This window comes from Hydractinia symbiolongicarpus, chromosome 5 (genome assembly GCF_029227915.1).
Source record: "Hydractinia symbiolongicarpus strain clone_291-10 chromosome 5, HSymV2.1, whole genome shotgun sequence".
Lineage (NCBI taxonomy): Eukaryota > Metazoa > Cnidaria > Hydrozoa > Anthoathecata > Hydractiniidae > Hydractinia > Hydractinia symbiolongicarpus.
Genome location: NC_079879.1, coordinates 17,027,891 through 17,045,495, shown reverse-complemented (window position 1 = coordinate 17,045,495; position 17,605 = coordinate 17,027,891). Strand labels below are relative to the sequence as shown.

The 17,605-nt window shown below is 36.0% G+C and overlaps 2 protein-coding genes across 2 annotated transcripts in view; one reads left to right on the top strand and one right to left on the bottom strand.

The window, feature by feature from the left end:
• The window catches only part of LOC130645014 (cleavage stimulation factor subunit 2-like), a 37,943-nt gene extending 23,809 nt beyond the window's left edge, over window positions 1–14,134 (bottom strand). The window contains exon 1 of the mRNA XM_057450854.1: window positions 13,981–14,134. Within this exon, the coding sequence (XP_057306837.1) occupies window positions 13,981–14,074 (94 nt within the window). The 5' untranslated portion in view covers window positions 14,075–14,134. The remainder of the gene's footprint in view (window positions 1–13,980) is intronic.
• Window positions 14,135–14,438: 304 nt separating this feature from the next.
• Window positions 14,439–15,946, top strand: LOC130645015 (polyubiquitin-C-like). Its single transcript, XM_057450856.1, has one exon. It carries the CDS (start codon window positions 14,515–14,517, stop codon window positions 15,886–15,888), a length of 1,374 nt encoding a protein of 457 aa, XP_057306839.1. The 5' UTR covers window positions 14,439–14,514; the 3' UTR covers window positions 15,889–15,946.
• Window positions 15,947–17,605: the final 1,659 nt, after the last annotated feature.

Here is a 17,605-nt window from a genome sequence, read left to right as displayed (position 1 = left end):
TGCAACAATTAGAAATTCCCGTGAAAGTTGGGCAATCTGTCAAAGAGAAATTAAGTGAAACATAAAAAACAAAAAAATGATAATAAAGTAACAAGCTTTTCTTGTGAAAAAATGATACTAGTCTAATAAAGTCAAGAAAAATAATGGAAAAAGACCGGTTTTCGGACTAATGAAAGTTCCAGTTGTTACTATCATAAATACAACATTATTTGCTTCAAAAACAAAAAAATGATAATTTTGTAACACTTTAAAAAAAAGTTACTTTTTTATCAACATTTATCCAAGAAAGCATAAATGTTGAATTTAATTAACTGCTAAAATAACTTTATATGAATTGTCATTTTTCAGAATCTTTAAGGGAAATCTTGTATACCAAAACAAAAATGTGATAATAAAGTAACAGAAATCACGCCTCATTAGAAATCTCCAAGATCTGTATATGTTACAAAATCACCATCAAAAGCAAAAGTAGATTGCTTTTAATTTGTGTCTGTACTATTTATATTTATACTGCAAAGCTACTTTATGAACTTTCCCATTACAGTATCACCTTTTATATACATTTCAATCAATGATTGTTACGAGGTTATCATGCCATGTCTTGAACCTAAAAGAGCTTTCTGTTACTCAAATATTAATCTGATTTAATTCAAATATTGTATAGTAACCTTCAGGTTTTGGATAACGTTGCTTTTACATAAAATGTTTTAAAATATTATAAAATTTTTGCCTGTTACTTCATTAACAGCATTTTGCTTTGCAATGCATTACAGATTTGTGCGATGAAGAATAATTGGTATGTTCAAATCCATTGTATTATGATTCTTTATCTTTTACCCACTTTTTCCCACTATTAATGCAGATTATGATACAAATGTATTGACCTATTCATTATGACTAGTTTTACCTATTTCACCTTATTTTGTTACATAAGTATCATTTTATGGTAAAAAGATGTTTTTTCTGATTTTAGCAATGTTCACATTGCTGCCTCATATTTTTGAACATGTCCTTGTGAGATACACAATAAAAAAGTAAACTTCTAATTAAATTTGTGCATCATACAAATTTTTATATTAGAATAAACAATCAAGCTTAGACTCATTCTTAGGATATTCTGACCTATTGTTTAGAGTATATTCTTACAAAAAAAAGTTCTTAACCTTTTTGACAAATACTATCCTCGTGGCCTAAAAAATATAATGCCTCAATAAAATAAAGCTTGCTATAGCCATTGGCAAATTCTCTTTATATTTATAACAAACAATCGAGGTTGGACATAATCTTAAGATATGACCCTGAGTATATTCCTACAAAAAAGAATATGTTCAGGCGCAAGACAAAACATATTTCACTTATATTTAAGGGAAAGTTTAGCTTTGAAAGTGTAAACGGCTAAAATATCATTATTCACCTAAATTCATTTCTCTACCAGATAATCTAAACAACACACCTGCTTTTCTTTTGCTTTCTCAGTAGGCCGCTAGCTAGCGTTCTCTGGATAAAAGTACAATCAGTTTTTTACATCGATTACTAAACTTTGCTTCATCCCAAAGAAAACAAATTGAAAATGTATAGCTAGCTACAATTGTCTGATACATTTCCAATCAGTTCTCTTTTTGACGTTATATAATCGTACGTTTTTTTTCTTTATAACAAACATTAACTTTTTTCGACAACAAAAGCCGCTCTACAACAACAGTTTTGTTTTTTACATTTCAGATTCGAATTATCATTCGAATTCAATATTCTTTTAAAAAAAGAAAGCAACCTTGGTCCTAGAACACAAAAATGATAGCAGAAACAAAAAAGCTTTAATCTAACCTCATGATGAGTAAACATTGTTTGAAATAACATTTTTCAGGATAACTTTGAAAAAGAGACAACCTTCTTCGCTTCGGTTTTCTTTTTCAGTTGATAAACAACTCGCTTCCGTGACATAACGCACGCACATGATAAACCGGGGGTAAAATTAAATTATTCTATCTATAAAGACCAACGAGGCTTTTAAAACAAAAAACAAATAAAAACATTTAAAAATAAAATAAAAATTAGCTTTAATAAAATAAAGAAACAGTTTTTATTTTAAAGTAAAAGGAAAAGAGAATTAAATATTTAAATAGTAACCCCTGATTTGCGTTTTTTTAACTTGGTAAATTTTAGCGTAACACCACGCTTTGGAGACAATACATGAGAAATAAGAGACCCGTATATTTTTGTCCTTGATCACACCGTGCACAAACACAAGGCGTATTAATATATAGATATCAAGTCTGACAAGTAATCAGGTGTCCAATTCTTCTTCATTGTTTTTGCAACCTTTGCATTTACACATTTTTGTGCAGAATATTGCAGAACTGCATAAGCCTTGTGTTAAGTCATTGCGTGTAGTAAAAAAAAGATTTACGAAGAAAAAAGAACTCATTACCAATACGCGAACTATTGTTGAATTCTGTTAGCATAATTGTAAATGTTATCAACTCTAATTAGAATGCGCTTCCGTAGCTTGTTGATTTCTGTACTACCAGTTGCAAGATTTATAATGACAGCCTGAAATGATATACAGGTGTCGAAAGAGGCACTTGCCTTTTTTAATGTTGCCTAACCATGTTTAGGTGTTGTTGTGGTAACATCATGCATGACACACTACAAAAACACTTATTTTTTCTACAAAAGGCTAGCTCATCCTTTTTAAATCTCACAAGACTTAATGGCGTGTAGCTAATTTACATTTTTTTTTAAGAAATATATATATTATGCTTTAATAACAATTATATTTTTAGATTCAAAGCAAATTTTAAATGAAAGGACACATTAAAAGAAAAACAACAACACGCTGAAACAACGGCATGATACTTTTCCCTTTAGACAAGATATTAACTAATTAAAGTAATAACAAATCATAGCTGTGGAGGAGCTTGAGTTATACCAGTGATATTGTTTAATGGTTACATTGGAGAACATTGTTAATTGCTAATCGTCGTGTTAATGATATTAATAGTGGTGTTATTGAGAGTTAATTAATTGTTTGTTTTCACTTGGATTATTTGACTGGAGAAATTGTTTTCTGTTCAAGGTAACTAACAATTAGTACTAATTTTCATGGTAGCAGAGAAAAATGGCAACGTCGGTGTCATACAATAAAGCTCCTACTCTGCTATCCCAAAGTAAGAACTATGAGGATTGGAAGAAATTAATTGGAATTTGGACGGAGCTTACAACACTAGATAAAAAGAAACAAGGACCGTCCCTTGTACTTACTCTTGATGGGAAATCACAGGAAGCTGCATTGGAACTTCCATCTGAACAAATATCATCTGAAGACGGAGTTAAGAATATCTTAAAGAGGCTCGATAAGATATATGCAAAGGATAAACTGACAGAAAAATTTGATGCAATTGAAAAATTTGAGACTTATAAACGAACAAAAGAGAAGAAGATTCGAGATTTCTTAACAGAGTTTGAAAAGAGGTACTATAAGATAAAGGCTTACATCAATTACCCAGATGACCTGCTAGCCTATAGATTATTAAAGGCTGCTAATCTTGACAGTTCTCATGAAAGACTTATAAAAGCAACAATAACAAACTTAGTTTATGATGATGTGAGACAGAAATTGATAAAAGTATTTGCCGAAGAATCAATTGATGGTGACTTAGACAGTAGTATGTCCTCCATCAAAATCAAAGCAGAACCATCGTTTTATGCTAATGAAGCATACCCAGACGAGTGTCAACAATCATCATCAGATGAAGAAGGGATATATTACACCAAACGTAATCTAAATCAAAGATTTGCATCATCATCAAGATACAACAAAAAAGGGAATACATGGCGCCAAGATAAACATGCTTCTCAACCCAAAGCAGATGGCACAAGAAAACCTACTAAAAACCGACTTGACAGGAATGGTCGTGTATCTCGATGTGCGATATGCGAAAGTGTTTTTCATTGGCAACAAGACTGTCCGGAAAAGCAAAATGATACATACATGGTTCATGAAATCGTCCTTCTCAACGAAAGCGATAAACCAGGTCAACTCAAACATCTAGTATCAGAAACATGGAATTGTGGCCTACTCGATTGCGGTGCCAGTAAAACCGTTTGTGGGGATGTTTGGTTAGATCAATACATAAGCTCTCTATCTGATGAAGAAAAGAGGGAAGTAAAACATCACCATAGCAAAAGTTTATATCGCTTCGGAGACGGTGAACAAGTCCAAGCTTGTGGAAGAGCATCTATTCCTGCTATCATTGGCAACACAAAGGTAAAAATAAATACAGATGTGATACCAAAAGTCCTACCCCTGTTACTATCAAAATCGTTATGAAAAGGGCCGATATGATTCTTGACTTCCAGAATGACACTGCAAAAGCATTGGGAGAAACTGTTCACTTGGCCACAACCTCAAGTGGACATTATACCATTCCTTTGACTCGACCGCGTCAAGTAATTGCATCAATCGACAAACCTTATGAATGCAATTTTGTTTTTATCTCAAGGGAAGACAACAACATGACTGTAATCGCTGAAAAACTTCACCGACAGTTTGCTCACCCATCTCTCAATCAACTCATGTCATTGATCAATAAGGCAGGACCACCATGGAACAACAATAAAGAATTGATATCAGAAGTAAAAAGAATTGATAAAGAATGTACAACATGCCAAATCTAACGACGATCACCACCTCGCCCTGTAGTAGGATTACCCATGGGATCTAAGTTCCTTGAAACCGTTGCGATGGATCTAAAATTCTACGACAAGAAAATCATCCTTCACCTAATCGATCTCTGTACTCGCCTATCTGCTGCAACAATAATAAAGGACAAAAACCCGACCACTGTTATTGAAGCAATACTAAAGACATGGATATCTGTTTATGACTCGTGTGATAAATTTTTAGTCGACAATGGCGGTGAATTTGCTAACGAAGAGCTCATCAATCTAGCAGAACAATTTGGCATCACAATTAAGACAACTGCCGCGGAATCCCCTTGGTCAAATGGTATTGTTGAGAGACACAACCAAACACTATCCAACATGCTAGACAAGGTGCTAAATGATACAAGTTGCAGCTTGAATATTGCTCTTTATTGGTGTATAAATGCAAAGAATTCACTACATAATGCACACGGTTTTACACCATATCAATTAGCAATTGGAACGAATCCACGTCTACCATCACTAATGGATGACAAACCACCAGCCTTGTCAGGAAAACCAGCAACGCAGTTAATGAGAGAGAATCTGGAAGCCCTTCACAAGGCTCGAGAAGCATTTATTGCAAGTGAGCACTCAGAAAGAATCAGAAGGGCACTATCTCACAACATTAGATCTTCAGGAGAAACCAAATATCTTACAGGTGATAATGTTTACTATAAACGGAACGATAGCAACGAATGGAAAGGTCCTGGCACTGTGCTTGGTCAGGACGGCCAACAAATTTTGATCAAACATGGAAGCTATTACGTTCGGGTCCATCCTTGTCGTGTAAAATTGGTACATGACGGCGGCTGTGGTTCATCAGAAAAAACGACAGAGGCAGGGGACAACACCTTCACTGAGGAACAACCACCTAGATTCCAAGAATCAGAATCAGAATCAGGATCTGGCAATGAAAATGAAGATCATTCGTCTGAAAAATCAGAAAATGAAGATCAATCGTCTGAAAAATCAGAGCCTTTAAACAATGATGCACCAGCTCATCAGACACAGCCAATTTCTGCTGAAGCACATAGCATGCTGCCGAGGGAGAAGCCAAAATTAAGACCGAATCTTTGTCTAAAGTATAAGGACAATGGTGGGGAATGGAAAAAGGCTAAAATTATATCAAGAGCAGGGAAAGTTGGAGGCAAGCATGATGGCTGGTTTAATGTAGAAACAGAAACTGGTATGAAGAGAGCGGTAAACTTTGCAAACATCAAGGATATTGAAATCAATGATGACCCTTCAGAAGTCACTCTGATCACCAACAGCAGTGAAGTACTGTCAGCAAAGTCAAAAGAACTACAGTCATGGATTAACAATTCAGTCTACATCGAGATATCTAATGAAGGACAAGAAACTATGAGTCTACGATGGGTTGTAACACCAAAGATTATTGATGGCCAACCTTCAGTTAAGGCATGACTTGTGGCACGTGGTTTTGAAGAAGTCCAAAATTTTAAAACAGACAGTCCAACGTGCTCTAAGGAAGGATTGAGATTAGCATTGACGATAATTTCATCCAAAAATTAGATGTTGAATTCTCTGGACATCAAAACAGCATTCCTTCAAGGAAAGAAGATTGACAGAGAAGTCATTGTTCTGCCGCCGAAGGAGGCTAATACCAAAAACCTTTGGAAGTTGTCAAAAACGGTGTATGGTCTTGCTGACGCAAGTCGTAGCTGGTACCTAAAACTGCGAAGTGAATTAATTCAACTCGGTGGAAAGCCTATTGAACTAGATCAAGGAATATTCATCTGGTCTTCAAATACATTGATTTTCGGAATATTGGTATGTTTCGTTGATGACGTGATTTGGGCAGGAAGTTCTACCTTCGTTAATGTGGTATCAAAGTTGAAGAGTATCTTTAAGACCAGTAGTGAACATATGCGACACTTCAAATATATTGGTATTGACCTCGATCAAAATGAAGATGGAACAATCACCATCAAACAAGCCGATTATATCAATGAGCTAGAGCCAATCACTCTCAGTATGGAGAGAATAAAATGCTCTAAGGATGAACCAATCAATGAAGTTGAAAGATCTAAAATGAGACAATCAATTGGGAAGCTCAATTGGTTGGCATGTATGTCAAGACCAGAAATTAGCTTCACCGTAAGCGATGTGTCATCAAGAGTAACAACAGCTACTCTAGCTGATATTAAACTCATCAATAAGACGATAAAGTTCTTGAAATCTCAAGATTGCCACATTACTGTGCCAAAACTTACCTTAAATAACCTAAGCATCAAGGTTTTCACTGATGCCAGCTTCAACAATCTCGAAGGAGGTCAAAGTCAAGGTGGTCATATCGCCTTCTTAACTGATGGTTCAGGAAAATCATCACCAATTTCCTGGAGCTCAAATAAAGTTCGTCGTGTAGTACGTTCAACTCTTTCAGCGGAGTTACTAGCTTCTGTAGATGGAGCTGACACAGCATTCTTCTTGGCTAAAATGATTGAAGAGTCTTTAGCCGAAAAACCTGAAGTTGTATGTTTAACTGATAGTAGATCACTCTTCGAATGTGCTGGTTCAACCAAGGCAGTATCAGACAAACGACTCCGAGTGGAAATAAATGCCTTAAGGCAGATGATTAACAACGATGAAGTCACCCTACGATGGATCGATGGAAAACATCAAATGGCGGATGTGCTGACAAAGAAAGGGGCATCTCCTTTTTCCCTGATGGAAGTTCTCAAGTCAGGGGATTTAACATCGGCCATTGATGGTGAAAAATCGCCTTCTTAACTGATGGTTCAGGAAAATCATCACCAATTTCCTGGAGCTCAAATAAAGTTCGTCGTGTAGTACGTTCAACTCTTTCAGCGGAGTCACTAGCTTCTGTAGATGGAGCTGACACAGCATTCTTCTTGGCTAAAATGATTGAAGAGTCTTTAGCCAAAAAACCTGAAGTTGTATGTTTAACTGATAGTAGATCACTCTTCGAATGTGCTGGTTCAACCAAGGCAGTATCAGACAAACGACTCTGAGTGGAAATAAATGCCTTAAGGCAGATGATTAACAACGATGAAGTCACCCTACGATGGATCGATGGAGTCACCCTTCGATGGATCGATGGAAAACATCAAATGGCCGATGTGCTGACAAAGAAAGGGGCATCTCCTTTTTCCCTGATGGAAGTTCTCAAGTCAGGGGATTTAACATCGGTCATTGATGGTGAAAAGGGCAAATTGCAAATTTATGTTATAATTGCTCATAGAAATTTGTTATTGAAAAGACGTTTTGTAAAAGGGACATTGAGATTGACATTCATTTTCGGGAGATAGCTAACCATGAGACTATGGCCTGATACTGTGAATGCAATTGATACGAATTTACAATCAACGAAAAGAACAAAAAAAAGGGAGATTGATACTTTTCCCTTTAGACAAGATATTAACTAATTAAAGTAATAACAAATCATAGCTGTGGAGGAGCTTGAGTTATACCAGTGATATTGTTTAATGGTTACATTGGAGAACATTGTTAATTGCTAATCGTCGTGTTAATGATATTAATAGTGGTGTTATTGAGAGTTAATTAATTGTTTGTTTTCACTTGGATTATTTGACTGGAGAAATTGTTTTCTGTTCAAGGTAACTAACATTTAGTACTAATTTTCACGGCACAGGAACAATAAAAACAACAACACGATGTTACCGCAATGACACATAAACAATGGCTAGGCAACATTAAAAAACGCAAGTCTAAAAAAAAAGCAGCATATTAACTTAAAGACGCAGGACAAAAACATCTTTGTACAATGTATGTCTTTGTGCCTTTTCTGACACCTGTATATCATTTCAGGCTGACGTTGTAAATCTTGCAACTGGTAGTGCAGAAATGAACAAGCTACGGGAGCAGATTCTAAGTGAAAAGCCAGAAGAAAGAAATTTGTGCCTGTTGTGCAAAATAACCCTCAACACGGTGAAAATGATCATCATTTTATAAAACCACAATACAAGATGAAAAGCGTATTACAGGTATTGTACAACTATTTTTTATTTTTGGGGTTAATTTGTTTTTTTCTCTTTAAAATTTTCACTTTAAACTTATAAACCTTATATAAGCCTGTATTTAAAAAAGTGTTTATTGTATAGGCCCTTATATTAAAAATGTAAAAAAAAATCTCTTTGTATTTTCTAGGAAGTTGTTCTCTTGATGTCCAATATGAAAACGGATTTGGCCAAAGCCATAAGTGGAATGTCAAACACAATTTACTTTAGTCAGATAACATCAAAGCCAGTTAAAAACAATGCCACTGCAGCACCAACAACAAACAGCACACAGTTTAAAACAACTGGAAGTTATATCATGAAAAGAGGCACAACCACCACAGGAGGAAACAAAGACGCATCAACAGCCAGAAGACAGTTTAGGAGTGGCCTGTTTTAGCAGATGTCTTTCCAGATTCACCACCTAAACTAGATTTGCCACGAAAAATTCCTTATTTGTAACTAATTTCTATATAAGAAATAAATATTATTTGTTTTCTTTCCTAACACCAACTGAACAACATCTCATTCTTGTTTACAAAAAAAGCATGCGGTCTCTCGCTTCGATTGTTTATATGGATAGTGAAAGATAGGCACTAAAGCGAGGCTGAAATAATATGTCGCGTGTGACGTATTTACATGGAGCGCGCCGAAATGACCAAAATAAATAAAACGTGGGCCAGGCTGATAATTTATTATATGTTTAAAAATTTTGGTAATTTTACCCCCTGAATTGTGAAAGACCGCTTTTTATGAATTATTCATATGGAATTAAAAAATCGAACGCGAGAGATGTGTCTAGACCTAAGGTAAACACACACTGTGCTAATTATGTACGAACCAAAGTAAGAAGCATTTGCTAATAAACTTGAAGTTCAATATGACTTTAGACTTAGGGTTGCATAGTTGTTTCCAGCTACTCTAAAGCCAACCAATCAATAATTCCCTCCTCTTTACTAGATGTCCCGTCACGGACAGCTTAGACTCAGATCGCACATTAAGTAAGGTTGAGAGGCAGAATAATGTCATGGTGTGCTGTTGTGAATTGCACTAACAACAGTCGGAAAAAAAAGGATATTTTTTTTTTCGCTGCCCAAGGATCCAAAAAAATCTTTCGTGAAAGGAAAAAACAAAAGTCAGAGAAATATCTGAAAGGAGGAAAGAAAAGGATGTTAAGGAGGTGAGTGGGGTCTGGAAACTAGGTGGTCGTTCGAAATCTCTCTGTCATGGAGTGCCACCAAAGATGTCCACAGCGTACTCTTCAATAAAACCACCGCTCGGAATTCTTCGTGTTCCGTAATACATTTTTTTATCTGAAAAAATATTACAATATTACTCAATGACACTCGCATCTAAGAATTACTTATGAAGGAGTAGAAAATTTTATACCATGTAATTGAAAATATTTAATAGAGTCACGAGTCTGCTTTGTGACAGCAAAAACATTATACTTCAGAGGGCATCCTCTCACATTTATCGCACAGGCACCATAGACCTCGGTCAACATTTAGGCGAGTAGGAGCAACAAGGTTTCCAATGTTATGTTTGTCTACGTACGTCTTGAAAAGTCGGAACTAGCTCATCATTCACTGTTCTTTCCGGCTCGAATTGAAATCCTTGAACCTGTGAATTATTTTCATATATTGCTACCTTCATAAAGAATCTTTTTAAACAAAGGAAAAAAAATTATAAATAAACATTTAGTCGTTCGATGCGCAGGTGGGGGGGGTATCCGCCTAATAAAAATCCAGGTAACTACGTCACAAGCAAAAATGTGCTGAATAATGAATTGACCCAGTCCTTTTGCCGAGTTCGAAAGTTCATGAAGATGGTAGGTGAGTGCAGCAAGATCAAAACAAACAAACAAACAATGGTGCTAAGTATTGGATAAATCCTTGTTGTATAAGAGTGCAATCTTTGTTATTTTTGATACTTAATAAAACAAGAGAAAAGATATTGTTTTTTTTACCTTTAAGAAATTGTTTTAAAGCTTGTTGAACTTCAGGCGTGGCTACCTGTTTTATATTTTTCTTTAAAGAGTAGCTTTTTTTGGTCCTACAGTTTTGCATTTTGCATCGTGTTCTGTAACTAAGAAACTTAATACTTCTATTTTATATTTAGCTAAGACTTTGGTGGGCTTTCTCAAGATGAAATTGTTGAAATCAAAGATGTTTATAGCCAGCCAGCTAGGTAGCTAGCTAATCTTGGCTTCATTACAAGATTGGGTGCTATTTTATACAATTTATAAAGAAAAACAAAATGATTGCTTTGTATATATTTAATGTATATAATAAATAAACCATTTATGCACAACACTAGCATGATAAACTAAAATGTTAAAACCGTTGACTCTGAATGATGTTTTATTTAATATATAGATGTCACATATCTGGCCCGAAAAATCGGACAGTTTAATATTTCATCTACATCATCTCTAATGGCTTAAGAATCCAAAGTAATGCTTTTTATTCAGTTAATAAACAAATTCTAAGCATACATTCAGGCTCTAAAAGGCTATTTTTCACATATTTCTCCATTTGGCCTAAGAATAACCCTTTGGACAATTTTGGACAGTAATAAAATTAAGTAATTTTCATTCCAGATACTTAACCTAACCTGTGCACCATAAAAAACATGTTTTCTAAACTTTACTTCTGAGATATTGTGGAAGACATTCATCTAAATGATAATTTTTAGGACATTTTTAGACATTTTGGCCTAAATTTACCAATTTCGGACAGTTGTCAAAAATTTTTTTTTTTAATAGTAATGCAAACGATGTTGAGTGGAGCTACTGTTATTTTAGCTTGGGAACGAATTTAATTGCCTGATCTGAAAATCCCGAGAAAAAAATACCCCCAACCGACCAACCAACTCATTTTTGCAGGGTCTTCAGGACTTGAATATAACATATTTTTGATGGTGGCTAGGTAGCTAGCTAATTTTAGCTTTATTACAAAATTGGGTGCTATTTTATACAATTTATAAAGGAAAAGAAATGATTGTTTTGTATACATTTATGTATATAGCTATATAAGATTAAAACTATTTATGCACAACTTTAGATATTTTTTACTGGAATGATAAACTAGAATGTTGTAACGGTTGACTCTAAATGACTTTTTATTTAATAGATGTCACATAGTTGGCCCAAAAAACCTTTTGTACTCTTCTGACATATTAATATTTTATCTATATTATCTTTACTGGCCTGAGGATCTAAAGTAATGTTTTTAATTAGGCCGAAGGATTTTTGTACCTCAGTTTACCGTTGTCTGTATCTCAGGTGCACCATGCGGGAAATTTTCATTATTCATAATTCATATTTTGCCCCTCCGCCTAGCTAGCTTGAACCCGAAACCCTCGGAGCCCGAACCGGAACTACAACGCCGAAAGACAACCTCTGGAGACTGGGACATGTATCCAAATGAGGCAAGGCTTGATCGCACGACTTTGTATGGCACGCATTGGAACAAAAGCCCTTCGAAATTTAAATTAAGACACATTCATTTCTTTCTTTGTGGAACTGTGATGAATATGTTCATCATTTATGTATATTGAATATTTTATAATTTTTTGTTTATTTATTTTTATTATGTTTTACTATACCGGTTCAGTAATTTTTTCATGCAGGGTTAAAGAAGGTGGCTCAGGGGGGACTAAAAATCGGTGGGTCAGGAAATAAAGCATGACGACATGTGCGGTGATTCAAATTGTGTTGTTGGAAATCCTCAGTGAAAGAGGGTGCCGATAAGCCGCAAACGCCCCCACATATAATGACGAGTTCAGGCAACTTTTCAAATTGAATCGGCGGTCGAATTAACCGCCCGCACTTTCCCGAACTCGCCTGGAACATTCCCGAAATGCAATTCCTTGTAACAAACCATGCGGATGATAGTTGGAAGAAGGCGCTTAAAGATAAAGGAGTTAATAAAGTTTATATATAAGTTATTTATCAAGTAAATCTTATTTTAAACTATCAAAAACAGTTCTTTTAAGAACTTTGCTACCACATAGTAAGTTTATTTTAATTTTTATAGTTTTTTGAATCATTAGTGTCTGTTTTTCTTTTCTTCTTCGAGCATTGTTCGGGTCTCTTCAGGGTTTTTCGGGCAAATACTTGATTTCTTTTTAAAACGCCGAACTCGCCCTAAAACGCCCGCACTTTTTACGGCGTATGTGGCTTTATCAGCACCCTCGTCTCAGTGATGAAGGTGTGGTGATGTGCAAAGCATTTCAGAGGGGTTTATTAAGATATTCTTTGAGTGATTACTTCATATTTTCATTCTCTGGAGGGAAAGTGAAGACAATAATGACATTTTTTTAAATAATGACTTCCTTTGTCCTTAGTTATAGCTTGGAGGAAAGAATACGCAAGGAGAAACAACTTCATTTCTGTACGCTTTAAATGTATTGAATTTTCTATTGTTTTTAATTTCAAAAGAATCAGTCCGTGAGGTGCTCGACCGAGTCTTTTTCGCAAAAAAATGATCAAATTCCATATTCTCCTTTAATAAGGGCTAACTTTTTTCTATTGAAATCTGACTGTAACACGCTGAAGGCACGTGATTATTGTGTGAAAAGTGTGCCTAATATAAGTCGGTAAACATTGATGTTAAAAACTTCAACAATGCGTTTGGAAATAAGCATTTAACCATGATATTAACCTATTTTTGCAGGCTTGAGTATACCACTTTGATCATGAAAAACAATATAGATAGATATGCGCCGGACGAGTGCCGACAATATGTGTGCTGGATTAATGTTTATTCTAACTAAAGAAATAACTTCTTATAACAGAATGTCGTTTTAAAACGAGATATAAACTTTTTCTTTTTGTTTACAAAAATGTCGAGCATGTGCTTCCTCGCTAATTATGTTAACATAAAAACAAAAGAAATTTTACTGATTTCAATATGGCTTCTTGTTCTGATTTGTTTATCAAATTCATCATCAAATTATCTAATTGTTTTTATAACCAATCATAGTTGTGAATTGTTATTCACGAATAATTTAGTCACACAACCGCCAAAATTTCAAATTAAGTTTCTATACAGACACCTGCTAGAACCTCACGCAGTGTTTCAATAGAATTAAAAGAGTTGTTTCTCCTTCCATATTCTTTCCTCCAAGGTTATAGCTAGCTAGCTATAACTTTTTTTGCTCTAATCGGAAAATCAGATATCTGACTGAGACATTTTTGCCAGCACTTGACGCGAAGATAACATATTTTCGAGATGATGGCTTTCAATATAAAAACTAATTAAACTCATACCAAAAACAGATCTTGCCGACTTTTCTGCTGCTTCCTTTAATTGCTGATCCTTCACGGCTGAAATTTCTCGTATCTGCGTCGCCATATTGGACATGCGTATAACGCTGAGTTTTACTCCAGTAAATGGAAATGGAAATAACGCTGAGTTATGCAGTTTTTCCTGAGGAGCTCGATTCAGGGTTGATTCCTTTTGCAGAAATCATTATATTCGTAATCATGCAATGTTTATACTTCTTTACTTAACAACGTTATTAATTAATGTACAAAAATACCTTGCATGCTAAAATTGTATGAGTTACTAGCGTAGTGAATATTGATATATAATAAATTATTTTTGTTCTGCACCCCCGGTATAAACAAACTTCTAGAAGCTTTAACATTCTGACACAGCAAATTTTAGCCAATAGGTGCATAGTAGTAAATGTCATGTGACCATGACCTATATAAAAATAAAATTTTTCCACGACCTGAAAAACACGAAACGAAAAAAGTTGTTCTTATTGAGATCAACGCGAATCGATCAGTAAATCGAAGATGCAGATCTTTGTTAAAACTTTGACCGGAAAAACCATTACTTTAGAGGTTGAACCGAGCGATACTATCGAGAATGTGAAAGCCAAAATTCAAGACAAAGAAGGTATCCCACCAGACCAACAACGTCTTATCTTTGCAGGTAAACAACTTGAAGATGGTCGAACTCTCAGCGACTACAACATTCAAAAAGAATCAACCCTTCACCTTGTGCTTCGACTCCGTGGTGGTATGCAGATCTTTGTCAAAACTTTAACTGGAAAAACCATCACTTTGGAGGTTGAACCGAGCGATACTATCGAGAATGTGAAAGCCAAAATTCAAGACAAAGAAGGTATCCCACCAGACCAACAACGTCTTATCTTTGCAGGTAAACAACTTGAAGATGGTCGAACTCTCAGCGACTACAACATTCAAAAAGAATCAACCCTTCACCTTGTGCTTCGACTCCGTGGTGGTATGCAGATCTTTGTCAAAACTTTAACTGGAAAAACCATCACTTTGGAGGTTGAACCGAGCGATACTATCGAGAATGTGAAAGCCAAAATTCAAGACAAAGAAGGTATCCCACCAGACCAACAACGTCTTATCTTTGCTGGGAAACAACTTGAAGATGGTCGAACTCTCAGCGACTACAACATTCAAAAGGAATCGACTCTTCATCTTGTGCTTCGACTCCGCGGTGGTATGCAGATCTTTGTCAAAACTTTGACTGGAAAGACCATCACTTTAGAGGTTGAACCGAGTGATACTATCGAGAATGTGAAAGCCAAAATTCAAGACAAAGAAGGTATCCCACCAGACCAACAACGTCTTATCTTTGCAGGAAAACAACTTGAAGATGGTCGAACTCTCAGCGACTACAACATTCAAAAAGAATCAACCCTTCACCTTGTGCTTCGACTCCGCGGTGGTATGCAGATCTTTGTCAAAACTTTAACTGGAAAAACCATCACTTTGGAGGTTGAACCGAGCGATACTATCGAGAATGTGAAAGCCAAAATTCAAGACAAAGAAGGTATCCCACCAGACCAACAACGTCTTATCTTTGCTGGGAAACAACTTGAAGATGGTCGAACTCTCAGCGACTACAACATTCAAAAAGAATCAACCCTTCACCTTGTGCTTCGACTCCGCGGTGGTATGCAGATCTTTGTCAAAACTTTAACTGGAAAAACCATCACTTTGGAGGTTGAACCGAGCGATACTATCGAGAATGTGAAAGCCAAAATTCAAGACAAAGAAGGTATCCCACCAGACCAACAACGTCTTATCTTTGCTGGGAAACAACTTGAAGATGGTCGAACTCTCAGCGACTACAACATTCAAAAGGAATCAACCCTTCATCTTGTGCTTCGACTCCGTGGTGGATTATAGACTTCATAAATATAGAATTTTACCTTTTTTCTTTCTAAATAAACTGCGTCCAAATAAAGCACTTGTCTTTTCTATATGTAACCTTTTTATTTTCCAGACCTCAGCTGCAAATTTTAACGTTAGCTTTACAGCTGAAAGTGAAACCTCTGCTACTTTCTCATTGACCCCCAGGAATGTAGCTGAGGTCAGGTATTACATTTTATTATTTATGAAACTAGGACATTAAATAGCTTTAACTACACAAACCTATGATTAATTGACGAACTGATTACAATTAAATATTATATCTTTTCGTGTAAAAAAAACGCGAAATATTTGACAAAAACTTTCTCGTTTGCCGATTTTCGAAACAAATTTCCCGGAAAAAACTTAGCGAATTCAAAATAAGGCTCACCGAACAAAACCAACAAAAGACATAGCGGTTGGAAATCTGTTCAATTTCATCGTGACGTTGCCGAAATTAGTATATCCGTGTAAAAAAAGCATAACTATTTCGCCTCAAAGTGAAATACCCCACGAAGTGACATACGACACGACGAAACATGAGATCACACGAACATGAATAATACGCCACGACGAAAACCATAACGCTGCGAAAAAAAACCACGCCACGACGAAAACCATTACGCTGCGAAGAAAACCACGCCACGAAGAAAGATACGCCACGACGAAAACCATTACGCTGCGAAGAAAACCACGCCACGAAGAAATATACGACACGACGAAAAGCATTACGACGCGACGAAAACCATACACGAATATTGTACCATATACTAGTCGTTGCCCGCGGAAAAATCCACGGGTTCGCCCGTCCTTTATATTTACCCGTCGCAACGAAGCGGATAAAAATATATCGCATTTAATATTCGTGTTTCCGTAACATCGTTTTCTAACTCAGCGGGGGGTCCGCGCAGAGACAGACAGACGACGGCTATTATTATAGAGACTAGTCGTTGCCCGTGGAAAAATCCACGGGTTCGCCCGTCCTTTGAATTTACCCGTGGCAACAAAGTGGATAAGAATATATCGCATTTGATATTCGTGTTTCCGTAACATCATTTTCTAACTTAGCGGGGGTCCGCGCAGAGACAGACAGACGACGGCTATTATTATAGAGACTAGCCGGGAAACCCGGCGTCGAAACGCCGGGTTAAGCCACAAGTAAAGGTGTGATCCGGCATTGAACACTCTGTGGAGCGCTTAATAAGAGCTGTAAACTGTCCCGCAGATCAGGTGGATCGCTTTAGTACAGGTATACAGTATGTCGTTAATCATTTGAAGCGCATACAACATTATAGTGTGCGACTGTAACATATTTTTCAAAAAATAACTTTCCCGCAACGATAACTGATATAAAAACAGAGTTTACAAAGTGTTGTTACTCCATCATAGCAAAAACAATCGGTCAATATTATTTTATTTTGTGGAAAAGTCTTTTTAAAAGTTAAAAAATTAATCGTGACACTGGGCTGAGCGCTTAGTACAGTTAAACCGTGTTGTACAGCGTATAGTAATAATACCCTTTTGAAAAAACTTTCTCGCAGACACAGGGCTGAGCGGTTAGTCCAGGCGTGATTCCCAAGAAAGTTTAAAAATTAATTGTCACAGTGGTGGGCTGACCTTAGTATATACAGGTAAACGGTGTTGCACATGCCCATAGGCGTAACAGCCTTTTACAAAAAACAGTCTGTTTTTAACACTGGGCTAACCGCTTAGT